The sequence below is a fragment of the Bufo bufo genome, chromosome 8, assembly GCF_905171765.1.
Source record: "Bufo bufo chromosome 8, aBufBuf1.1, whole genome shotgun sequence".
In the NCBI taxonomy this organism is placed as follows: Eukaryota; Metazoa; Chordata; class Amphibia; order Anura; family Bufonidae; genus Bufo; species Bufo bufo.
The window spans coordinates 168,511,915-168,538,832 of record NC_053396.1 but is presented as its reverse complement, the minus strand read 5'-3'; the positions used below and the strand labels follow the sequence as shown (position 1 = coordinate 168,538,832).

Sequence of the window (26,918 nt, the reverse complement as noted above, 5' to 3'; positions counted from 1 at the left end):
GGCACACCACATCAACCGAGAGCGAAAGGATACTGTGAGCAGAAGCCTATGACTACTTACGCCATATACACTTGAGGCTCACTCGTTACTCATGCGGAGTGTGTTCACATAAGTGTGAACAGAGCCTAAATTGTTTTATAACTCTTAGGCCTCAAGCACACAACCGTATTTTTGACCCATGTACGATCCACATTTTTTGTGGATCTCACATGGACCCATTCATTTCTTTGGGTCCGCCAAAAATATGGACAACACATGGATCTCATCAATTTGCTGACCACATCCATAAGGCTGGGCCACAGAACTTGTCCTATTCTTGTCCATTTTGTGGACAAGAATATGCTTTTTTACAGTGGGTCCTGCAAAAATTGCAGAATGCACATGGACCACACCAGTATTTTGCGGATCTGTGATTTGCGGTCTTAAAGGGGTTGTTTGATTTTTTTTATATTGATGACCTCTCCAACGACACAACTGCTGCAGATCCTTTATCGATTTATTGATCCGTCACATCCTCTTTGGCTGCCTGTAGATGGTCAGATTTTGTTAAGGTTTTCCAATCCAGTTTTTAAGATAAAACCAGGACCTGAGTTCAAAAGCCAGTGGCCCTCACAATGGGCATTGAAAAGGACATGGACAAATGGTTGTCATATTGGAGTGGGGTCCCATTCCAGGTTCTGCTATTGAAGCCATAGTTACTTGTTATGCCCCGGAGTATGAATGTTCATTTGAATTATTTTAAATCCGTTTAATGTATTATTATGGATAAGAAAAATAATGAAAGTAAAAACAAACATGTAGTATCTTCATTCACTCTGAAATGATGGGTTATCAAATCCTTTCATGTCTGGAGTCTCCAGCTCTTTGTCTTCCTGCTTCACAGGCTCTTCTTTCATTTGTGTGTATCGCTCGATCCCTTTTCTATCTGTAATTTCCATCCCCTTGTCTTCATTCTTCACCCTTTCATCCTTCATATGTTGATACCTCTCACCACGATTTTTTGGAAAGGCCGGACCCCAGTTTTCAGCTGGTCTACAACAACTCACAATACGCTGTAAGAGGGAGACAATAAACTTATCATTATACAGATGTAGCCGAGCTAAAATAATTCTGATAACACGTCACAGAGTTATCTTGTGCTGTCTTTTGACAAAAGTCATTGAAATACATTGAAAGAGTTAACCTTTTTGTACCATTTTTTGCTTAAAGGAGTTGTCCGAGTTGTCAGCTCTGAACCCGGACATATCCCCATTTTCACCCAGGCAGCCCCCCCTGATATGAGCATCGGAGCATTTCATGCTCCGATGCTCTTTTTTGCCCTGCGCTGAATCATGCAGGCCAAAGGCTTTTTTTGGAGATCCGGTGACGTACTGGGCTCTCCATGGGTAAAGCTTAAAGCTAGGTATGGACTTCCTCCTAGCAGTGAGTTCGGTGACGGCATTGGCACTAATGGGCGGGCTTTAGCACTGCTCTAGCCTGTAAAAAAGCTAGGGCAGTGCTAAAACCTGCCCATGAGAACCAGAGATGTTACCAGCAACACTGCTAGGCAGAAGCCTCCACCTAGCAGTGTAAAAATGCAAACAAAAAAGCCCTTTTCCTGCGCGATACAGCACAGGGCACGGGAGAGCATAGGAGCATGAAATGCTCCGGAGCTCATATCAGAGGGGCCGCCTGGGTGAAAATATGGATATCTCCGGGTTCAGCTCTGAACCCAGACAACCCCTTTAACTTGTAAATCGTCAAGTTTACCATCGGCTGCATCTCTATATTTGTGCCTAAGGTATCACATCTGCCCTGTTTTCATTGCAAACAAAATACTGAAGCTTAGATGGTTATTATTTAGATCTCATCTAAAAGCCTTTCTTAAGATATCCTGTAGGTGCAGGACCTAGAAAACAGGCCGACTGGTCCACTATTAACTGTTGCATGAACTTGGTAGCATTTCATTTCAAATAGACAATAGGTCATAAGTATTACTCAAGTATACTTATTTGAAGGGGTTGTCCAGTTTTTATTCCCCCCCTCTAGTTAACGGTAACTGTGGATAAAGTCAGATTTACTTGCTCCATTCCATCTCCATGAGTCTCGTGCTGTCTTCCCTGGATATCTGGTCCTTGTTTGTCAGCTTCTGCAAATTCTGGGTCATATGCCCTGCTGCAGCCAATGGCTAACCTCAATGGTGATACGTCCTCACGGGTATGCGACTCAGCAGCAATGTGCCACTTGGGTACACATCACGGCTGAGGCCAGTCATTGGCCTCAGCTTTGAACATAACCTTGTCTTTGCAGAAGTTGCTAAATGGGGACTGGTAGTCTAGTGCAAAGAGCCTGGGTGCTATGGTACTGGAGCAGAACTATGAGGATGCTGGATGGACAGTAAATTAAAATAAAATAAAAATACAACTTTATGACTTGGGATCTTATTCTTCTAAGAAGCTGACACATTACCCAAGTTAAGGCCATGCAAAGGAGAGGATAAGGAAAGCCTCATGGTCCATGGCAGGCTTGGCCGACCTGTGGCTCTCCAGCAGTTGTAAAACTACAACTCCCACCATGCCCTGCTGTAGACCAATAGCTGTAGGTAGTCGGGGCATGCTGGGAGTTGTAGTTTTGCAACAGCTGGAGAGCCTCAGGTTGGCCATCCCTGGTCTATGGTTTCAAGTCAACAGAGATAACCTCTGATGTTAGAATGTTATAAGGATGTAATGTGATAATAATAATAATGAAAACTGCTAAAACATAGCACAAATATAAGAAAACACCCTTCACCACTGAACCTCTCCATTATATACTGACCTGGAAAATATTTCCTTCAGCTTGGATTATCTTGACAACTGCTACAATAGGAATCCATATGAGGCAGAAGACAACCATGAGGAATCCCAGAGTTACTCCCCATTTAGGATAATCAACACCATTATGTTTGGGGGCTTCAAATGTTACCAGTGACCAAACCAAAATCACCTGGAAGAAGTACAAAACATGTCTGTGATACAGTAGTCAAATGAAACGTTTTGCAGGTTAATTCGGTTTTTTGCTAGTAAAATTAGTTTAAGCAATTATCTGCATTAGGAAACCATTTTCAGATACTCAATTGGGAATCTCAGAGTTAATAGATAAAGAGGGGTCCCGCTATCAGCCCGAGTACTGAGCAGCTACAAAGACATGTCTCTCTGTATGATTTTACATGTCCGTGCATTGCATGGACAGTTTACTGATTTCCACAGGAGCCGTGCAGTGCTTCTTTTCACCTGTGGAGGTGCTGCAGCTGAACCCTTCCTGCAATGAGACGATGCAATGGAATAATGAAAAGACTGCTACACATTGTAAATATGATGAGGATACATCCTTATGGCAGACACAGAAACTGTTGTAATTTGTTAGGATGATAATTCATTTTTGACAGTGGTTTTAATTGGTCACTTAGGCTACTTTCACACTACCATTCAGAGCGGGTCCGTCTGATGTCTGCTCAGACGGATCCGCTCATATAATGCAGACTTGGGATCCGTTCAGAATGGATCCGTCTGCATTATATTGTAGAAAAAATTCTAAGTGTGAAAGTAGCTTCAGACGGATCCGTCCAGACTTTACATTGAAAGTCAATGGGGGACGGATCCGTTTGAAAATTGAACCATATAGTGTCATCTTCAAACGGATCCGTCCCCATTGACTTACATTGTAAGTCTGGACGGATCCGTTTGCCTCCGCACGGCCAGGCGGACACCCGAACGCTGCAAGCAGCGTTCAGGTGTCCGCTTGCTGAGCGGAGGCTGAACACTGCCAGACTGATGCATTCTGAGCGGATCCGCCTCCACTCAGAATGAATTAGGGCAGTACGGATGCGTTCGGGGCCGCTTGTGAGACCCTTCAAACGGAGCTCACAAGCGGAACCCCGAACGCTAGTGTGAAAGTAGCCTTACTCCTACAAGACAGAAAACTGAATTTGAGTTCTTCTCTGATTAGATTTCTAGGTTTTAATGGTATAGTAACTGAATAAACTTGAAATAGAATTAATTATGCCGATATCTAGAAGATGGTCATGCACTTACAGCTAAGAGCACAGGAGACACAAAATACCAGCAGGCTCTCCACCACAACCAGAAGATCCAGTGCTTCTTACCAATCATCATTTCTATATCCAAGATAACCCTATTGCCACCTGTTAAGGAGAAAAATGAATCTGAACTTTATCAGGAAAATGCAAGAGAAAGTGAGATGAGTAATAATGAGCGGGATATGCAAAAATGAGCAATGATCAAACAGTGGATAATTTAAATGGGTTGTCCCAACCAAACATGTTTAGTTTTCAAGCCACCATTTGGATCTCAATGATTCTGTAGCTCAGGTATGGCCAACCGGTGGCTCTCCAGCTGTTGTAAAACTACAACTCCCACCATGCCCTGCTGTAGGCTGATAGCTGTAGGCAGTCTGGGCATGCTGGGAGTTGTAGTTTTGCCACAGCTGGAGAGCCGCAGGTTGGCCATCCCTGCTGTAGCTGATTTATTCAATGAAATCTATTTGCATAGCATCACCTGATGTTTGCTATTTTTCTAATTTCTCTGTTCACCATTCTCAGGTGGACGCACATGCTCAGTTCCATCTTTCAACTGCCACCAGCTGCCGAGAACAGGACACACCCCCTGAGCCGCCTGCTTGAAATAAATCTAGCAGAGCAATTGGAGCAATGAATGGGGAGATCTCTGGATCCATGTGAGGTACAGGGCTGGTTCTAGCTTTGTTGGAAAGAGATTGTCATGTACTACACTGTGTCTGGATTTCATTTTTTACATTAATCGTAGAATAACCCCTTTAAGGATTCTATAATAGAGTCATAGAAATGAGTTACTACCTGTCTACTTCCTGGACAACCCCTTTAACTTCACCTACCCTTATTTTTATCATTTGTAATATTGTCATTACAATAATCTCATTGTACAATTAAAGTGTCAGAAAATGTAGGTTCTCAACCTTTGAAATGTGTATGCCATGTCTCTAGGGGTTACTTGCACTTTCCTCAAGCCTTAAAAGCTGCAATGCAATGTCTGTTCGTACTCTTTGTTTTTAATCATTAGCTATTTAAGGATTCATGCTCACTGTCATATTATAGAACCAGGTAGTATGGACCTATTATATAGCACACATGAAATGTTAAGGGTCCATACTGGATATGCAATGAGCCCAGGAGGGGAGAGTAAGAGGAGGAGAGTGGTTGTGGTAGTGGCAATGATGAGGGCGGTAGTTCTCACTGTGGCAGTTCTCACCCTGGTGCTCCCTTGACTGTGCACTGTTGGGGGTATGCACCCTTTCTTCCCTCGGAGCACACCCTGGACGTTTGGGGTCTCCTGTCTGGTGGTAGTTGGGATGTCCTTGTTGATGACAGGGTGCGAGGTAGGTGTAGGGCCAGCAGATGGATGTTGAAGTCCATGAACAGGTGCATTTGGGAATAATAAAAAAGTATTTCTTTACTGAATAGATGATGGGAGTTGCAGTACATATAGCAGCAATAGGCAGGTAGTTCCAAAGCAGTGGTGTAGTGAGGAGGGCAGCCGGCTGGGGGAGTGCACTCGCCGGGCAATTCAATCAGGTGGTGTAGCAGAAGCCATTTGTTCCCTGCTTCACCTTTCAGCTGATCCCCAGCAGCCATACATTGCACTGCGGGCTGTGTGCGAGGAACTGTGCCAGATTTACAGATCATCAGAAAAACAATTGAGTATTTGTGTTTTTTATGTAGCTGGGGAGGGCATTAGGGGCCAAAGAGGGACATAAGCAGGAAATAACTATACTGAGGGGGCACAAAGGTGGGCATAAATACTGTGAAGGGTCACTAAGGTGGGCATAACTACTGTGAATGGGCACAAAGGTGGGATAATTACTGTGAAGGGGCACAAAGGTGGGCATAACAACTGTGAAGGGGCACAAAGGTGGGCATAACTACTGTGAGTGGAACAAAGGTGTGCATAACTACTGTGAAAGTGCAAAAGGGTGTGCATAACTACTGTGAAGGGGCACAAAAATAGGCATACCTTACTACTGTAAGGGGACATAATGTGGGCAAAACTGCAGTGAGGGTGCACAATGTGAGGGTACACAATTCCATTCTCATCAACAATCTCTGCAATTCCCAGTCTGCAAGGTGAAGAACTTAAATCCAGATGACTAGTCCATCTCAAGGTGTGGCGGGTGTTGGACGCAATTAACGCTTTCCACATGCAGTAAAGTTTTTTTGCCATAAACAAAAGTGACTTTACTGTCTGTCCACCGTGGCCTTGGTTCTCAATCATCTATAAATGTGTGTTCTCCTTCTCTGAGGGTAGTGTTCCAGTTCAGTTGCTTCTCCGGCAGCTTTCAGTCTTAGGAATGGTGTTTTCCTAGAGGAAATGCTTTTTTGGGCCTGTTTAACTGCAGTAATCACCAAACAGGCTAAAAACCCTCAGAGGACGATGATGAGCATTGCACCGGCAAAGACACCCAATCTTCTCAGTGGAGGGCGGAGCTGGAAAGAAGTAGCTTCTCAGTACAGCTGGCCAGAATGGCCATCTGTACATCTGTATGCTCGCACAGGTGTGTCGTTTACTTCAAGCAATCTTATGATTACTGGATAGCCATGCTTTTAGATCCTACCAAGGCAAAATAGGAGAAAGTTGTCCTCTGGCAGAAAGGGAGAACAAATTACGTTACTACGAGGAAACACTGCGTATGCAGCTTGCCACAGCTTACAGTGAGCCTGCCGTTAACATGTCTGAAAGAAAAAAAAAAATCCACCACCCGCAGGGTCACCACCTTATACCACCAAGATGGAGCAGGTTTTTCCACGTGCCGCTCCCGGCTGAGGCCAGACAGCAAGCTGACTTATTCCGCCTCAACGCCAGGTTCAGGCCTACCTAATCTATGGTCAGTCTCCGTCGCATACCCAGTTCCCTGACCCCATGGATTTCTGAGGCAGGCAGACTGTAACAGTGGCCCGAACTGACACAGCACGCTCTCTAACTTCATTCTTGCCCTGTCTCCAGTGTCATCTCGGAAAGGGTTTTCATCGCCGCGGAGGTCGTGGTGAAACACAAACAGACAAATTTGTCATCCGCCAGTGTCCAAAACATCAATTTTGTCAAAATAAGCCAAGTCTGGATTGAGGAGGATTTTCACACTCCTCCAGCTGATTCTGATGTATAGACCTTGACTTGCTGGCGGTGCCCCATCTTACCACTGTTCCTGTCTGCCTGCCTAACTGCCATTATGTTCTGTACAGCTGCTGCTGCAGCCTTTATCATGCCACTAATGCCTCAATTGTCCATTTACATGTATACAGTTTCCACATGGTTGAAATTTTAAACTTTTTGGGGGGCAGGTTAAATTTCTTTAAGCAGCATAAATGTACGTTATTACAGAATTAATACCAACAGTTTCTCACAGCTCAGGTTGATTCCAAATAAATAGACCTTGTTTCGCCAGCAGTGCCCCATCCGGTCACTGTTGCTGTCTGCCTGCCACTAATGCCACTTCCCAACTATCATTCCCCCCTCAAGACATTTTATTTATTTATATCAAAATATCATCTGCCTTGATAAGGGACAATTTTTGGAAGCTTTGAAATATGAAAAAGTATGAGAGGTGCCCGCGCTGTATCTTTTTAAACACGCTGTATGATAATGCCGTCAAAAGTGTGTTTACCGAGAGCTATGTATGCCAATGTCACTCAGTCATCACTTACTATTGCTATCAAACTGAACCTTTTAAAAAATTCTGTGAACCGAACCCGAAACAAATCTTACAAACTCGGAGTGGACAGGCACTCATATATTTGGAGTCTCCGCTAAGGTAATGCCAATCAAATATTATTACATAAAAAAACTTAAAATAAATATATACATAAAAATAATAATAAATTAAAAAACAATCAATATAAAAATTTATATAAAAATGAATAGAATAAACAGTATAAAAATTGATATGAACAAATAGTAGCAACAGTTAAGGTAGATCTCATGGATCAAGTTGATATCAATATTAGGGATAGTTGTATTCCTCCCAATAGCAATAATACAAGAGCTCTTTCTGTTATAATGTTCGAACCCTATTAGAGGTTAGTAGTCTCTTTGTACTTCCAGGTTTTGTGAAGGTAGGTGCATATAGTAGTACTTCGTGTGGGCGTTTGTTCCTTGTTTCTGCAGTTGGAGCAGGGACGGCCGGCTTGTATGCTTTGCGTCTCGTCTATTCAGGATATAGCTTTGTCAGTCTTGCATTCTCTCGTACAGCTGAAGAGGTATTTTAAGTGTGAAATCACTTATTTTACAGCCTTGTAATCCTTTTTAGTGCATGGCCATGCTTTTAGAAAATTGAAGTTAACAGCGAGTGGACAGTATAAACACCAGACGCGTTTCAAAGTAAATCACTACTTCTTCCTCAGTGGTGATTTACTTCGAAACGCGTCTGGTGTTTATACTGTCCACTCGCTGTTAACTTCAATTTTCTAAAAGCACGGCCATGCACTAAAAAGTATTACAAGGCTGTAAAATCTAACCGTGAGCACTGACAATCAAAAAGTGCATAACCAGTTTATATTGTTACACTATACGCAGATGCTGTACTAAAATGAAGCACTACTATATGCACCTACCTTCACCAAACCTGGAAATACAAAGAGACTACTAACCTCTTACTAACCTCTAATAGGGTTCGGATTTATGAACATTTTAACTGACATTGACTACACCAAGTTGGCTTTTAGGATTAACTTATATGGAATAACAAGAAAATACTAACAGTGAACATATACTAAGGAAGACAGAAAGAGCTCTTGTATTATTGCTTTTGGGAGGAATACAACTATCCCTAATATTGATATCAACTTGATCCATGATATCTGCCTTAACTGTTGCTACTATTTGTTCATATCAATTTTTATACTGTTTATTCTATTTATTTTTATATCAATTTTATATTAATTGTTATTTATTTATTATTATTTTTGTGTATATACATATTTTACGTTTTTTAATGTAATACATTTTCATTGGTATTATCTTAACGGAGACTCCGAATATATGAGTGCCTGTCCACTCCGAGTTTGTAAATACTTAACCATTTTGAAGAGGGTGACTCAAAGGACAAGAGCACGGAGAGTGAGCCATCTCACAATATTGTTGTAAACCGAAACAAATCTTGACTGGTTCGCTCATCTCTAGAAAGGACCAGCCTGTCTCCCTGCACCCTAACTAAAACTGCTAGATTTAACTATTTGCTGCCCAAGTGCCTATACATAACCTTTAGGGATTCAAAGTGCACAGGTAAAAAGAGAACTACCATTTCAATGCTTAGGCAATAAATTACATTTAGATTCTTATCTTGGAATTAACTATTTAGCAGTGATCCACTGGGTCAGTGCACATACCATTATATTCTGTATGGAGGCAAGCTCCATTACATACCATGTAGTAGAGTGCCTTATGGTGACAGTATTTTCTGGCTCAGAAGCCTGGGGCTTGTAATACGAACCTGTAGGAATTCCACTACATCTGATTTTAGAACTTTAAATAAGCAAAATGGAATGGGAAAATGCAATTGTGCCAAATTTGCTAATGAAAATTATTGCAAATTTGGCTCACTTACATTTCCCCATTTCTTTTTGTAATTTATGATCTTCTCTGATCCCACATGTGTGATTTTTTCAGGCAAATGTTCTAAAATATAAGTATCTGTACGGTTATCCTTGTGAGGAGATTTTCATTCTATGGAGTGGTTAAAAGCTGGTCAAAATAACTGTTGGCTGCATGTTCAGCCTCAAATTATCTATCTCGATACGCTACCCCACCCCCTCATACACATGCATGCATGGGATGGCCATGTTTATATGTGTTTTGAATGGGGGGAGGGGAGAAAGGTGCTGCCAGACACCATTGGCGGTGGGTTATCTCCCCTGAGAACAAAGGATCAGGCAATCCTTCTATCCTCCAACTTCTCTCATGCGGGTAAAGGTAGGACAGTCCATACAAATCAGATGGTCAGCTGGTCAACATTCATCTAATGTGTATGGCCAACTTAACGGGGTTGTCCAAAATATGTTTTTTTTAGAGGAAACTGCTGGGCCCTGATAAAATAATGAAAGCTCATTTACAGCTCCATCTGATCCATTGCATCTGCTCCTTCCTCTTATTCTGCAGTCAAAAAAAGGAACCACTGACTTTTGCCTGTGGAAGAGGAAGAAGTAGCGGCGCTGGATCGGAAGGGGCTGGGAAGGTGAGTTTTGGTGTTTTTATTATTTCATCAGGCTCCCAGCAGTCTCCCCTAATACAAATTATCTCGGACAACCTCTTTACGCCTTGTGACATAAATATTCTATATCCTGGTTTATATTTACCGTAAATCCATGCTAGTGCCACTAATTCCAATACTGCGGCAAATAAAATGGCCAATCCCCCACAAAAGGAATCAATAAGAATAACCCAGTAAATTCCAGCCTGCAAGTGAAAGAAACAAGATGAATCAGATAAAGAGTATATCAATGAGTGATTTTGAAGACATCTATGTACACTAAAAATGCTGATGCCCTAAAAGAAGGTGACCATTAGTCAGGCAATAGATGCTGTAAAATCATCAATTGTGTGACCTCAATGCTTCACTACCGGGAAAAAGGTTGTGAGTCTCTTCCAATGATCATAAGAACTCAGGCCATGTTGGAGGACTAGTGATTAAAAGTTGAGGTCACAAGGTGGTTGTGGGAACCTGATTAAGATATGAAGACATTGACAGCCTGCAATCCTGCTGGATCCTAGTACAATATAGTACAATATTGAAATGGTCATTCCAGTTATATTATTTTTCCCAACTTGGAATGTGATAGTATAATGCTAGGATATGCCATCAGTTTCTGATCGGTCGGGGTCAGACACTAAAGCATTGTTTGACCCCCTTCATTATCCGCATCAGAGGACAATAATGTGATGGCATTACTTAGTGATCGGGGGAATCTGCCGACCTTTATGTTTCCACCGCTTCTTTTGTTCTTCAGAATGATGTTGGGTCACAGAGGTTAGACCGCCACCGATTAGAAATGTTAGTGTATATCCGAACAATATTTTATTCTAGGAACACCCCTTGAAACTGGAATTTGAAATTCTGTAATCTCGTATGATGACAAGTAGAAGACTTACTGTAAATGAGCAATTATGAGACTCCTCTTATGTGTTACTCTAGTATTTTATTCTAGGCTTCTATTTTGGAGGTTATCTATCCCTGTAATTTGCCCATTCCATAATTAAATAATTTTGAATATATGCTGAACTAAGGCTACTTTCACACTTGTGTCATGTGTATTGCAATCCGGCAGAGGATCTAAACACCGGAAAAAAAAGTTTCCGTTTTGTCCCCATACATTCTGAAAAGAAAGAGATCCATTTAGGATGCATCAGGATGTCTTCCATTCTGTCAGGATTCCGTTTTGTGACCAGACACAAAACCACTGCAAACGAAAAAAAAAAAACGGATCCGGCACAGAAAACAAGTCAATGGTGACGGATCCGTTTTCTTTTGGAGCCCAAAAAAACAGGTCACCCATTGACTTTCGATATTTTTAGTGATGCATCAGTTTTTTTTCCATTTTGATTTCACACAACTGAATCTTAACGGATGCATCCTGATGTGCATAATCAAAACGGATTTGTTTAATTCCGGTATTAAGAAAGTAGTGTGAAAGTAGCCTAAGGTATATTTAGCATATGGTGAAAACTAGACATATGGTAAATGTAGGTCAGCATAATAGGTGAATATAAAGTGATAGCTATACCTGGGTGACACATGGGATACCGAGTAGAAATAACACCACACAGATCGCCGCTGTGACCGGAATCCGCATTTTTTTCATTATTTTGGGAAATGCATCCTGTATGGCTGTTGTAACAGTTTCTAGCAAAATATAAAAGAAAAACACTATGTTAAGCCTCACACACATTTACTTCTTGTGATGTCAGTGCATGTAATAAATGACATTATGCAGCATAGTGCACAATGGGGGTCATTTTGCAAAGGCATAACAGCAGGTTTTTGGGATTGGAAAGTAGCACCGTTTGGAACAAATGGCATTTCGAGCAAACATTTAGTGATTTTACCATTTAAAAAAAAACGTAGGCAGAGCTTAGTTGTAGTAGATTTTAATTCCTGGTGCCTGGACAGCTGGGATGGGACACATTTATCACGAGGTGGTCAGATCTTCCTCCAATCTTTAGTAAATGATCCCCAATGTTTCACAACAAAGGAAACAAAAAATCCACTTTTGTCCACTTTTTATTTTTTACTTGCAATAAAATACTTACCCACAATCTCTGCCGTTGAACGGCTTCTCCGGTTTTGTGTAAATAAGGCGTAATTCTCCTTGTATAAAGAGGGTTACAACTTTCTCATATACTTTGTTTGATTCCTCTCTATTTTTAAGATCTCTGCATTCATCGAAAAGAAACGTCCATAGGTTGAAAAACCGATCCTGACCATGTCCACCATACAAGTGAGAACTCTAATAAACCTGTATCATTTGGACAGGATTAGAACAGTTTTTTTTTTATAGTACTAAGAATATTTCCGTACATTGTTAGTAGGCGGAGATCTGGAAAACAAAGATGAACTGAAACCTAAGGTGTCAGAACATTGTGTAATGCTTCAAGTTACACAAAACCAGAAAATTCCCATTAAAGGGGTTGTCCACTTTTGTTTTTTGGAAAACCTTCCTTGCGGCCAGACCTGCAAAAGCAAAGCATACTTTCTGTTCCCCACCATTGGATCCCTGCTTTCAGGCCTCGGCTGCCTCACGCGGTTCCCCTGCTGTAAATATTTGCCTTAACGCCGCTGCAGCCAATGACTGGCTGCAGCAGTGATCTGACTCCCTTGTGTCATGTCAATTGGTCACGTGAAGCAAAGGGGTCAGGTCACCGCTGCAGCCAGTCATTGGCTGCAGCAACGTCAAATGGGTTGTTACAGTGGGGAATTGAGCAAAGCAGCTGAGGATGAGGAGCAAAGGAGCTGGTATACGGTGGTGAAAAGCAGGTAAGTATGCTTCAAACCATCAGACCAGGGAATGTCACCATATACATGTTGCCTCAAAGTATGGGTAGCCATGGGGCTCTATAATAACACTTAGAATGGGAACACATTAAATTTTTCATGTCACCTTACATGCACTTCATTACTGACCAGGGGCGTAACTACCATAGCAGCAGACCATGTGACCGCTATGGGGCCCAGGGCAAGAGGGGGCCTAGTCTTAGTTGGGATTATCTCTTCTTATAGTTTATTGGCAAAGTGACTTGTGCTGCATATTTAGACAAATAGATCATTTTTGTTGGGCTATTTTTGGGCTCTCTACAGCTAAAAAGAGATCCTACTTTTCTGAGTGACCTCAATGGCTGAAATGTTCAATGCGTTGTACCTCTTTGTGGATGAAAAGGAAATGACTCTGCTCAGCTTACCTATCATAGCAAATTGTGAGTCAAGTCCTAACGTCAAGAGCATGCAGAAGAATAAAATGGACCAGAGTGGAGATATAGGCAACTTTGCCAGTGCATCAGGATAAGCAATAAATGCCAGGCCGAATCCTATAAAGAAAGATTCCATGGTTAGTGTAATTAGAATAGAAGTAAATATCAATGTGTAACATGTATAGAAGTATAAAAAGTAATAATATAAGATAATATTGAAGTTCTCAACTTTGTGTTTTATTAGATGGCAACAATGCATCCTGCAATAGAGTCAGGAGCAGTGATGAGCAAATTTCCTGAAATTCGATTTGGATTTAATTTGGCCAAATTGGTTAGCCAATTCAATTTGGATCTGAATAACGTCTACCCAAATTGAAAGTGCCCCAATTGCCCAAACAAGTTGTAGATGACACAATGGGTCTCCTAGGACTGTATATAATTTCTGTTAGGCTCTTTAAGGCCAATAAACCATTAATAATGTCAAAGTTACAGTGACAGATATGTATAAAACAGGTAAATGGGTAAACAAATGACTGCAGGTAGTAATAGCTACCAATTTCCAATCTCTCTGTACTGTCAGATATTTTACCTAATCTTCCTTCTTAATTTTTCCTGTCTTAAGACTTTTTTAAGAAATTTGCCTGGATCAAATCACCAAGAATTTTGAATTGGTGTCAACCAGAATTTTTTGAAAATTCAGGTTGAATTCAATTTGAACCAATTTGCTCCGTCATGAGGTAGTCACTAGTGATGAGCGAGCATGCTCGGGCGAATACTGGTTCGGCTCGAGCATCGCTATGCTCGGCACATGGCGGTGCAAGGCCAAAAGTCCTTTTAAAGGACTACTGTGTGTGTGTGTGTTTTAGAGCAGCAATATGTTTTTACCTGCGCTAAATTGGTCTCAGGGACATCCGTGCTGAGGAAGGGACAGATAGTGCAGGGAGAGAAATTTGCTGTTTTTACTACCAAAAGCTTTTCAAAGACCCCAAAGTCCTTTTAAGGAATCTGTGTGTGTGTTTGACAGCAGCAAGATATTTTTCTTTAATACCTATTAGTAACATATACTGTACATCATCCGCAGACTGTGTCTTTTTGCGTAAATTCAAATAATCAGCGCCACATCCGAAAACTGTTTCTTTAGGGCAAATTTAATTAATCTGGGCCTAATATAGTGTCCATATTCTGTGGGTTTCTGTGACATATACCGACCTGCATCCGAAAACTGAGTTTGTATTGCAAATTCCAATAATCTGGGCCTAATCTAGTGTCCATAGTGTGTTGTTTTCTGTGACATATACATTACGCCATCCGAAACCTTTTTCTTTTTAGCGCAAATTTAACTATTCTGGGCCTAATTTAGTGTCAATAGTGTGTGGCTGTGACATATACAGTACGCCATCCGAAAACTGTTTCTTTAGATCAAATTTAACTAATCTGTGCCTAATATAGTGTCCATATTCTGTGGGTTTCTGTGACATATACTGTCCTGCATCAGAAAACTGTGTTTTTAGCGGACTGTAAAACAATCTGCGCCACATCTAGTGACAAAACCATTAATATGAAGAAGGCGAGCACTAAGGGATGGGGAAGTGGGCGTGATGCTGGTGGTGCACGCAGAGGCCGTGGCCCTGGGCGCAATGAAACTGTGCCTGCTGCCAGTGCACCAGAAAAAAAAAAAACATCCACCATACCCAGCTTCATGTCCAACTTAGCTGGGTGGCGCAGGACAACACTGTCCAAGTCGCACCAGTGCGAACAGTTGGTCAGTTCGATTGCTGAAGATAATGCTTCCAGTCGGTTAAGCACCACCCTCTCTTCCACCAAGTCCAGTCTCTGTAGCCAAGAGTCTGGTCAACCGAATTCTCACTCTGATCATCCTTCCTCCCACCATGGAGAGGCCTGCCAAACGAGTGATCCCACACTCGGATATTCTGAGGAGCTCTTTCCAGTGCCACTATTACATTTGAGATATTGTGCCCTGATTCCCGACCTCTTGAGCCTTCACAGTCTCGAGAAGATGACGGTGGTGAACAGCAATCATTCGTTCACTAGGTGTATGATGATAAGACACAGTTGTCAATCACTGAGGTTGTGGTTAGGTCAAGTCAGGAGGTTGAGCAGAGTGATGAAGTGGAAGAGGAGGTGGTTGATGATGAGGTCACTGACCCAACATGGGAAGGTAAAAAGCTGATCGAGGACAGCAGTACAGAGGGGGAGGGATCCGCAGCACCGCAAAAGGCTGGAAGAGGCAGTGGCGTTGCAAAAGGGAGAAGTCGGCCCACACCAAACAGGCTGGCAACCGTTACACCGAGCACCCCTATGCGTAAATCTACCTTGCCAAGGGGTAGGTGTTCCGCAGTATAGTGCTTTTTTGAGGAAAGTGCAGACGACAAAAGAGTGGTAGTTTGCAACCTGTGCCGTACCAAAATGAGCCAGGGCGTGAAAACTAGCAACCTCACCACCACCAGTATGATCCGCCACATGGCATCCAAACACAATCTGGGTCTGCGGGTCACACCACTGCCTCCTCTTCCCCTGTGTTACACACTGCTGGCCAATCCCCTGTCGAAGGCGCAGGACCGGATGTCCCTCGCCCTGCACCTGGACCTTCGCATGAACCATCAGCAACAACATCTACTTCACTGTCCCAGCGCAGCGTCCAAATGTCCATACACAGTCATTTGCACGCAAGCGCAAATACCCACCCACAGGTCATAGCACTAAATGCGCAACTTTCCAAATTACTGGCCCTTGAAATAATGCCATTTAGGCTTGTGGACACTGAGGCCTTCCGCAGCCTGATGTTGGCGGCCGTCCCTCAGTACGCAGTCCTCGGCCGCCACTATTTTTCACGATGTGCCATGCCCGCCTTACACCAGCATGTGTCACAAAACATCACCTGTGCTCTGACCAACGCAGTTACTGGGAAGGTCCACTTAACCATGGTAACATGGACAAGTGCTGGTGGCCAGGGACGCTACATTTCCCTGACCGCACACTGGGTGAATGTTGTGGAGGCCGGGAGTGAGTCGTACCCTGGGATGGCACAGGTGCTACCCACGCCCAGGATTGCAGGCCCTACGTCCATCAGGGTCTCCGCCAGCAGCTATGTTACTGGCTCCAACCCCCACTTCTCCTCCCCTGCCGCCTCCTCCTCCACTTCCACCTCCAGCAGCAGTGCCAGTCAGCCATCAGTCGCTAGCTGGAAGTAGTGTAGCACTGCTGTGGGTAAGCGTCAACAGGCTATGCTGAAGTAGATTTGCTTAGGGTGTAAGGGACCAGACTAAGCTGTGGCTCTCCCCACTCAACCTACAACCAGGCATGGTTGTGTCTGACAATGTCCATAACCTGGTGGCGGCTTTAGAGCTCGGCAACCTGACACACATCCCATGCCTAGCCCACGTCTTAAACTTAGTGGTTCAGCGGTTTATCAAAACCTACCCCAATTTGCCAGAGCTACTAGGGAAGGCGCGCCACGTGTGTGCCCATTTCCGCAAGTCGTCCACAGCTTCAGCCGGTCTGTCAACGCTGCAGCAGCGCCTGCGGCTTCCAGCTCACCGACTGTTGTGCGACGTGAGCACACGCTGGAACTCTACGTTCCACATGTTGGCCAGGTTTTGTGAGCAGCAGAGGGCAGTTGTGGAATACCAGCTGCAACATGGTCGTCGCCTTTCGAGTCAACTGCCAATATTCGCAATCGAGGAGTGGGCATTGATGTCAGACCTCTGTGAGGTTTTAAAAAAACTTTGATGAATCCACACAGATGGTTAGTTGCGATAACGCTATTATAAGCGTATCCAGTGTCTACTCAAATGATCGCTGCTCACAATTAAGGACGACGCTCTGAATGGGGCAGACGAGGAAATGGGGGAGGACATTACAGAGGGTGATAGCCAGCACACCCTCAGTTCGTCTTCTCAGTGCAAATTGGACCATGAAGAGGAGGAGGAGGAGGAGGAACTGGAGACAGTTGCCTCTGCTACAGAGGGTAGTACCCATGGAACATTAATTCCATCTGTTCAGCGTGGATGGGCAGAAGAGGAGGAGGAGCAGGATGAGGAGATGGAGAGTCATCCTGATGTTGACATCGATGTCTTGCCTGTTTGTACTTTGGCACACATGGCTGACTTCATGTTAGGCCGCCTTACGCGTGACCCTCGCGTTATACACATTTTAGATAACACGGATTACTGGGTGTTCACCCTTCTCAACCCCCGCTACAAAGAGAACTCTTCTCATCTCTAATTCCTGTGGTGGAGGGGACAAGTAAAACGGTGCAATACCAGAAGGTACTTGTTGAGAGATTGCTCCAAAATTTTCAATCTGACAACGCGGTCGGCAGAGTACCGTACTTCCTTAGGCAACCGAGGAGGGGAGACAAGTGGAACACACAGCAGTTCCAACAAAGGCAGGGAAACACTCTCCAAGGCATGGGACACTTTCATGACACCCCACCAGCAACCTCACCCTCAAGCGCGGCCTAGTGGTACAAGGAGGGAAAAGTTTTGGAAGATGGTGAAGGAATACATAGCAGACCGTGTCAGCGTCCTAAATGATCTCTCAGTGCCTTACAACTACTGGGTGTCCAAGCTGGACATGGGGCATGAACTTGCGCTCTACGCCTTGGAGGTGCTGTCCTGCCCTGCAGCCAGCGTTTTGTCTGAGCGTGTATTTAATTCTGCTGGTGGCATTATAACAGATAAGCATATCTGCTTGTCCACTGGCAATGCTGACAGGTTGACTCAGATAAAAATGAACAAGGCCTGGTTGTTCACCCTTCTCGACCCCCGCTACTAAGATAACTACTCATCTCTCATTCCTCTGGTGGAGAGGACAAGCAAAACGGTGATATACCAGAAGGTCCTTGTTGAAAAATTACTCCAAAGTTGATAGGGCAGACATCCAAATGGATCGTCGCCGTCACAGGGACGTGCGATCGCCTAAAATTTATCTGGAGTCAACAAAGCAGCAGCAGGCCCTCACCTACATGTCCAGTCTCAGTAGACAAGAGTCTGGTCACATTCCTCACCATGATGGCACACTGGGTGAACGTTGTGGAGGCCAGGAGCAAGTTGGCTGCTGGCACCAGACTTGCCCTCCAATAGATCCTCTTTAATGGAAAGTGTACTCATTCCAATAACAGGGCCGCTTAGGAGTGCTGTATTGTTATTTATCATCACTACCTCCCCGAGTCAGGAGTGGGTAATTGCCGTGCGCCTGCTGCCTTTCTTGCATCTTGAGCTTTAATAACTTGACCCACCCTCTCTGGGTGGTTCACAATTAGGAAAAAAAAGGGGCAAGGCAACAACAGCCAATCAGATTTCAGCCACTGACCTCCCTTGGATGTGGTATCCCTTTCTCAAGCTCCCTCTCCGGCATCGAACCCTGACTCCCCGTTACCCGTGATCACCATGGTAGGCGCAGAAAAGAACATCGAAAGTTGATAGGGCAGACATCCAAATGGATCGTCGCTCTCAAGGGGACGTGCAATTGGCCAGAGGTTATCTAGAGTCACCATGCGGCAGCAAGCCCTCACCCCTAAGGTTTTAGATAGTCAGATCAGCAGGCCCTTGCTCCAAATGTTTTTGAGGGTCACCAGCAGGCCATCAATCATAATTTTTCAAGGGTGTGCATGATGCCCTCCTTTATGTGTAACAAAGGGTGTTTTGGAGTGCCGGTTCCTTGTAATTTTTGGCAGCCCTTTACCCTTAGTGCATAGGCTTTATGAGTGTAGGAGTCCCACTACCTGAACAATTGTACCAAAATGTGAATGAGGCCCTCCTTTATGTGACATACAAGCTGTTTTGGAGTGCCTTTTGCTTGTAATTTTTTGCAGCACTTGCACTTTATATACAATTGAATATGCTGGAAAGAATGTTTCCTAACAATTTTTCCTGTAAAATTTATTTTTTGTGGGGGTTTTGTGCATATTTTTGTCAGTCTGTAAAAGTGGCGTACAACTCGGACAACATCGTTCCCAGCAGCGACCTGGGAGTTAAAGATGTATCCAGACATTGTCCCCATGCTGTTCCCGATCCTTTCGGTGGTGTTTCTGTCACTTTCTGACTTTTTCCAATGGACCAGGCACCCTCCCCTCTTCAGAACAGTGGGTGCCTGGTTGTCTCCCATTGACTTCCATTATACTCGGGTGCTCGGCCGAGCAGACGAATATAGCAATGTGTTCGGGCCGAACACCCGAATACTTTGGTGCTCGATCATCACTAGTAGTCACACTGGAATTTTAGGCACTGAGTGTACCCGCTGGGTGATTTAGTTTGGTTTGATCGACAAGCAAACTGAAAAGTCAACTTTTTACTTGCGATGACCGGGTGGTCTTGAGGAAGTTTTTATTTATAGAAATGGTAGAAGGATGTCAGGATATTAAAACTTTATCTCTATTAACTGTATTAATGGCAATGCAATTATTTATAGCCAATTCTGAATTTCAGGATTTGCCTGAATATCTCCTCATCTTATTACATATGCATGATATAAGTAAATCATGTCTATGAATTGTGTTATGGCAGTGGGTGTGGAGCCACTGTGTCAACCAACAGTTTTGACTTTGGGCTAATCCTAAGAATGTTATCCTGGCAGTACCCTGGTGTTCAACTTCACTTCAGGCAAGCCACCAGGTCATTAACTCCTGGAGTACTCCCTGTGCAGTTCACAGCTGACCCATGAGGTGCAAATCCATAAAACAGTCTGAAGTTCAGGACAGGCAGGAAAGGGTTAATATGGTATTTGGGCCAAGGTCAGATTGGGCAGCAGAGAAACAGAGTCAGGAAACAGGCAGAGGTTATTACACATGCAGACAAATAGAAGAGCACACTTTTGCAGGGACAAGCAAGCTAGATAAACTTATTGCTCAGGAAGGTGCTTTAAATATCTAGGGATGGCCAGCAATAGGCTGGAGAGGATGAAGAGGACTATGCTGATAGGCTGAAACAGGTCTAAAACAGGTCTGGATGGGCTCATTTGTACTACCATAGGAATCATCAAATACTTGTGCCTTACACTGCCCTGTTACTAACCACATTTAGTACAAGAAATATAGGTGGAAATTTATAATGGTATTTACTAGTGTTGAGCGAACTTGTGGCTTCAAGTACGGCGTACAAGGTTCGGGTTACCTAAGAATTCAGTTATGGATTCCGCTACCATGGACCATAACTTATGGTCCATGGTAGCGGAATCCATAACAAAATTCTTAGATAACCTGAACCTTGTACGCCGAACTTAAAACCACAAGTTTGCTAGACACTAGTGTTTTTACTAGACACTAGTCTTTTGGGGTTTTAATACCTTAATAGTGATGCCCATAACATTTATAAATAATTTTATATTTTTCCTTCTGTAAAAGCAAATTTATACTATAATTTTAGTTCTACTGTCAACGCATGAACATTTTCTTACCTTCATCAACTACTTCTGAGACTTTTTTCCCTGACACTGAAGCCATGTGCCCCAAAATGGAGAAGATGGAAAATCCTGCAAGGACGCTGGTAAGGCAGTTTATTACGCAGACCACAATGGCGTCCAGGTAACAGTTGTTATGGAATTTATTGTAAGATGAAAGAGCGATCACTCCTCCCCAGGCTATTGAAAGGGAATAAAATATTTGGGTAGCAGCATCTCTCCAGACCTAGGAAAAAATGTCAATTAACAATTAAAACTTGCCATAGATGTAATCATACGCAGGTGACGACTACACTAAGGCCTCTTTCACATGGACGAGTTTTCCGCGCGGGTGCAATGCGTGAGGTGAACGCATTGCACCTGGCACTGAATTTGGACCCATTCATTTCTATGGGGCTGTGCACATGAGTGGTGATTTTCATGCATCACTTGTGCGTTGTGTGAAAATCGCAGCATGCTCTATATATGTGCGTTTTTTACGCAACGCAGGCCCCATGGTTATAAGGGAAAATAATAGCATTCTTAATACAGAATGCTAAGAAAAATAAGGATTGGAAGGGTTAAAAAATAATAAACAAATTTAACTCACCCCATCCACTTGGTCGCATAGCGGATCTCCTCTTCTTTCTTCTTTCTTCAGGACCTGACTAAAGGACCTTTGATGATGTCACTGCGCTCATCACATGGTCCATCACATGGTCCATCACCATGGTGATGGACCATGTGATGAGCACATTGACGTCATCAAAGGTCCTTTAGCCAGGTCCTGAAGAGAGAAGAGGAGATACACTACGCGACCAAGTGGATGGGGTGAGTTAAATTTGTTTATTATTTTTAACCCCTCAATGGACATTTTACTAAGAATTCTGTATTAAGAATGCTATTATTTGCTTATAGGGTTGTTCTTACTGGTATTCGAGTGCAGACCGACTGTATAGCCACTGCAAAAAGTTGTTTCCCATTCCATTTACCCCAAATGTCCCTCTTTTTGACCTAAGCCCCTCTGTCCCTCTTTGCTCTTTAAATGTTCCTGTGTTTGACCTGGGAAATAAATGTACATTAATAAACTTACTAAACTGCTGCAGAGACTATCTGACTGATTCCTTCCTGTAAATTAGACCTCAGTTTATATGTGTTTCATTATTTGGTGAAAGTTGGACCTCAGATGATTTGTTGCTGATATTTAAAGGGGTATTCTAGCAAAAGAAAAAAGCTGTCCAAGGGGATGAACATGTTGTAAAAAATTACAGAACTTATACCCACCTTACTAATCCCCCATTGCTGAAATTATGTCCCTGCTGCACCCCACTCACTGATATTGTCTCAACATGGCGGGAAATGGCTGTGAATGCTCGTCAGCCAATCACTGGCTGCAGCCATGACGGATCTCAGTCAGTGATTGGATCTTTTACACAATGAGCCATACGTGATCCTCTTTGACTGTCCAAAAGGTTGGGTGGTATGCCATACTGGCAGACTTGGTGCTATTTTGTATTACATGGCGGTCTATGGTGGGTGGAGGGGAAGTACCATATGTGGTCACCCACAATTTTGCAATGGCAGCTGATTGTTAGAGATTTCATCATCCGAAAATGGGGTGATCATCTTATTGTACGGGTGGCTTAAAATGTTGTCCAGTCCCGTTGTAGCCCAAAACACATGAAATAAACAAGAAAAATAGGGTCAAATGCAAAGTTGAATTGAAAATACTCACTTCTCCATTGCTGAGCTTGCTGATGTCAGACTGTTGCCCAATATAATATTCGATTCCATCCCTAGCCCCCTCCAGTGTGACTCCTCGGACAAGGAGGATAATTAAGACAACATAGGGGAACAAGGCCGTGAAGTACACCACCTAATTTTAGGAGTAAAGAGACAGTAAATTACTACTAACCTTGATAGAATTAAAGATTTACAGTGATGTAAAAGTAATAGGATGATAAATGTACCTTTCCTGAAGACTTTATGCCTTTACATAGTGCGGCAAAAGCTATGATCCATGCCAGGAGCAGGCAAAGAGCAAGGTACCAAACCACATGCCCTGTCTCATCAAGGCTACTAGATTGCTGCAGGGTCACTTTTCTGCAAAAATAAAGATCAAACATATATTCATTAATAGATCTGGATGTAGACACAAAGACTTGAGATTAGATAGATAGAGAGAGAGAGAGAGAGAGAGAGAGAGAGAGAGAGAGAGAGAAAGAGAAAGATAGTTTCATGCCAATTTAGAATTTCTTAGCCAATTTGGACAAATTGGACCAAAATAAATTTTAGGAACATCTTTGCTTAAGGTCATTCCGAGTGTAAGCCCGTAGAAAGATATTTTGGTAAAACAGCAGCAGTGCAATCATTTATGAATGCTATGACTGTGGGACCATTTTGTCTCCAAGATTTGGAAGTTTTACAATTTCCCTGAATTTCTCGAAGAAGCACAATAAATAAAAATGTTTTGCTCATGACAAAGATTTATGCTGCATCTACATGTTCTGCTTTTGGAGCCATTTTGCCGTTGTTGCAGTTTAAATTGAGATTTTTCATTGTAAAGAAAATGGCAGCAAAGAAACTAAAAAATGGCATGTGTGAATAGAAGAGTATTGTGGAAAGTTATTGCTTTTTGATTATACATAGAGATGAGCGAATCGAAGTTGACGAAGTCTAATTCGATCCGAATTCCTGGTTTTTTTCGATTTGCACCGAATCCGAATTTCCTCACTCTTCAAAGGTAACGATTCACATTTTTTCCTAAAATGGCTGCTGCACGTGTGAGGACATGGAGCAAGGAACTCTGGGAAGGTGGGATCACCCATAATGCCATGCATGCAGCCAATCAGCAGCCAGCCATGCCTGTGATGTCACAGCCCTATAAATAGCCTCAGTCATCTTGGATTCTGCCATTTTCGGGTGTACATAGTGCAGGGAGAGATGTCAGCAGGCGCTAGTGACAGTGCTAGGAAAGATTTCATTGTGCTGATAAAACGATTTACAAGTTCAGGGAAAGATTATTCAAGGTGTAGGGAAAGGATAGGGAGGAATCATTCCACAGCATATATGTACACCAGGGTTCAGTAGGGGAGGTTACAGTCTGGGTAATCCTATTACACCTTGCTGCTCTGACTGAGGATCAAAATTGTCATTATACAGCTCTGTAATTCCAGCAAACCATTCTTGTTATTGGGGTGCAAGTGCTGTTTGATACAGGCATTAACAGGGTTTATTACAAGGAAATATTTCTACGTCTTATTTGCCCTTGTGCGGTGCAGTTATATGTTCTAAAGCATTTTTTGGCTTGTATTAGTGGGAAAAAAGGGTTTATTAGCCGTTGTGTGGTGAAGTGCTAAAATTATAGCCTTTTTTGGTGTGTATAAGTGGCAAAACAAAAATATATTTGCCGTTCAGCTGTGCAGTTATATGTCATAAAGCCTTTTGTGGCATGTATAAACGGAAAAAGAAAAATCTATTTGCCGTTCAGCTGTGCAGTTATATGTTCTAAAGCCTTTTGTGGCGAGTATAAATGGAAAAATATATATATATTTACCATTCAGTGGTGCAGTTATATGCTCTAAAGCCTTTTGAGGCGTGTAAAAAAATAAGGGCCTATTTGTCGTTCAATGGTGCAGTTATATGTTCTAAAGCCCTTTTTGGCATGTATTAGCGGCAAAAAATATATATATTTGCCGTTCAGCGGTGCAGGTATATGTTCTAAAGCCTTTTGTGGCATGTATAAGTGGAAAAAGAAAAATATATTTGCCATTCGGCGGTGCAGTTATATGTTCTAAAGCCTTTTGTGGCTTGTATAAGTGGAATAAGAAAAATATATTTGCCGTTCAGCGGTGCAGTTATATGTTCTAAAGCCTTTTGTGGTGTGTATAAGTGGAAAAAGAAAAATATATTTGCCGTTCAGTGGTGCAGTTATATGTTCTAAAGGCCTTTTTGGCATGTATTAGTGGCAAAAGAAAAATATATTTGCCATTCAGTGGTGCAGTTATATGTTCTAAAGCCTTTTGTGGTGTGTATAAGTGGAAAAAGATAAATATATTTGCCGTTCAGCAGTGCAGTTATACGTTCTAAAGTCTTTTGTGGCATCTATAAGTGGAAAAAGAAAAATATATTTGCCGTTAAGGGCTCTTTCACACTTGCGGCAGGACGGATCCGACATGCTGTTCACCATGTCGGATCCGTCCTGCCGCTATTTCGCCGGCGCAGCACGGCGGTGCACGGCGGTGCACGACGAAAGCCGCCGGACTAAAAAGTCCTGCATGTCCGACTTTTTAGTCCGGCGGCTTTCGCCGTGCACCGCCGTGCTGCGCCGGAGCTCCACCCCCGTCCCCATTACAGTCAATGGGGACGGAGCGGCGGTCCGGCGGCACGGCGAAATAGCGGCGGGATGGATCCGACATGGTGAACAGCATGTCGGATCCGTCCTGCCGCAAGTGTGAAAGAGCCCTAAGCAGTGTAGTTATATGTTCTAAAGCCTTTTGTGGCATGTATAAGTGGAAAAAGAAAAATATATTTGCCATTCAGCCGTGCAGTTATATGTTCTAAAGCCCTTTTTGGCATGTATTAGTGGCAAAAAAATATATATTTGCCGTTCAGCAGTGCAGTTGTATGTTCTAAAGCCTTTTGTGGCATGTATAAGTGGAAAAATAAAAATATATTTGCTGTTTAGCGGTGCAGTTATATGTTCTAAAGCCTTTTGTGGCGTGTATAAGTGAAAAAGAAAAATATATTTGCCATTCAGCGGCGCAGTTATATGTTCTAAAGTCCTATTCTGGCGTGTATAAGGGGAAAAAAATAAGGGCCTATTTGTCGTTCAGCGGTGCAGTTATATGTTCTAAAACCTTTTGTGGCATGTATAAGTGGAAAAAGAAAAATATATTTGCCATTCGGCGGTGCAGTTATATGTTCTAAAGCCTTTTGTGGCTTGTATAAGTGGAATAAGAAAAATATATTTGCTGTTTAGCGGTGCAGTTATATGTTCTAAAGCCTTTTGTGGCGTGTATAAGTGAAAAAGAAAAATATATTTGCCATTCAGCGGCGCAGTTATATGTTCTAAAGTCCTATTCTGGCGTGTATAAGGGGAAAAAAATAAGGGCCTATTTGTCGTTCAGCGGTGCAGTTATATGTTCTAAAACCCTTTTTGGCATGTATTAGTGGCAAAAGAAAAATATTATTTGCTGTTCAGCGGTGTAGTTATATGTTCTAAAGCCATTTTTGTCGTGTATTAGTGGCAAAAGAAAAATATATTTGCCGTTCAGCAGTGCAGTTATATGTTCTAAAGCCTTTTGTGGCGTGTCTAAGTGGAAAAAAATAAGGGCCTATTTGCCGTTCAGCGGTGCAGTTATATGTTCTAAAGCCTTTTTTGGCGTTTATTAGTGTCAAAAATATATATATATTTGCCATTGAGCAGTAACGTTCCATTGTACTACCACCATTTACAGGGTGTATTAATAGGATAGATACTTACATCCTATTAGACGTTCTGCGGTGAATTGTAATTGTTATATTCATTTTTGGGGGTGTATTAATAGGAAAAAGAATATGTGAAAATTGATGTGTGATTGTTAACTTTCTTCTGTATGAACCGAATTACGTTGATTATCTATTCATTGGTGAAATGTTTTTGTGAAACAGCCTTTTTGGGGAAAATAGATGGGTGATTGTTGACTTACTTATGTATGAACCGAATTACGTTGATTAGCCATTCATTGGTGAAATGTTTTTGTGAAACAGCCTTTTTGGGGAAAATAGATGGGTGATTGTTGACTTTCTTCTGTATGAACCGAATTACGTCGATTAGCCATTCAGTGGTGAAATTTGTTTGTGATACAGCCTTTTTTGGGAAAATTGGTCGGTAGCTGTAACTTTAGTCAAGGACAATAAATCATCCTTTACAGCCCACTGGGTAAATGTGGTTCCTGCCCAGCCACACCAGCAACACAAACATACTGCTGACACCCTCTCCACTCTGTCGGGGTGGCTCTACTTGTATAAGCGTTTAATAGAACAGGTTCTAAAGACATCTATGTGTAATCAGCT

General features: G+C 42.7%; 1 protein-coding gene across 1 annotated transcript in view; it reads right to left on the bottom strand.

Annotated features, from left to right (window-relative positions):
- Positions 1-749: 749 nt before the first annotated feature.
- Positions 750-26,918, bottom strand: part of LOC120977381 (sodium- and chloride-dependent neutral and basic amino acid transporter B(0+)-like) — a 40,109-nt gene continuing 13,940 nt past the window's right edge. The window contains exons 6-14 of the mRNA XM_040405309.1: positions 22,832-22,964; positions 22,597-22,737; positions 20,880-21,108; positions 13,455-13,580; positions 11,783-11,901; positions 10,358-10,457; positions 4,053-4,162; positions 2,797-2,964; positions 750-1,052 (exon numbers count right to left, since the gene is read on the bottom strand). Coding sequence (XP_040261243.1) covers positions 807-1,052; positions 2,797-2,964; positions 4,053-4,162; positions 10,358-10,457; positions 11,783-11,901; positions 13,455-13,580; positions 20,880-21,108; positions 22,597-22,737; positions 22,832-22,964 — 1,372 coding nt within the window. The 3' untranslated portion in view covers positions 750-806. The remainder of the gene's footprint in view (positions 1,053-2,796; positions 2,965-4,052; positions 4,163-10,357; positions 10,458-11,782; positions 11,902-13,454; positions 13,581-20,879; positions 21,109-22,596; positions 22,738-22,831; positions 22,965-26,918) is intronic.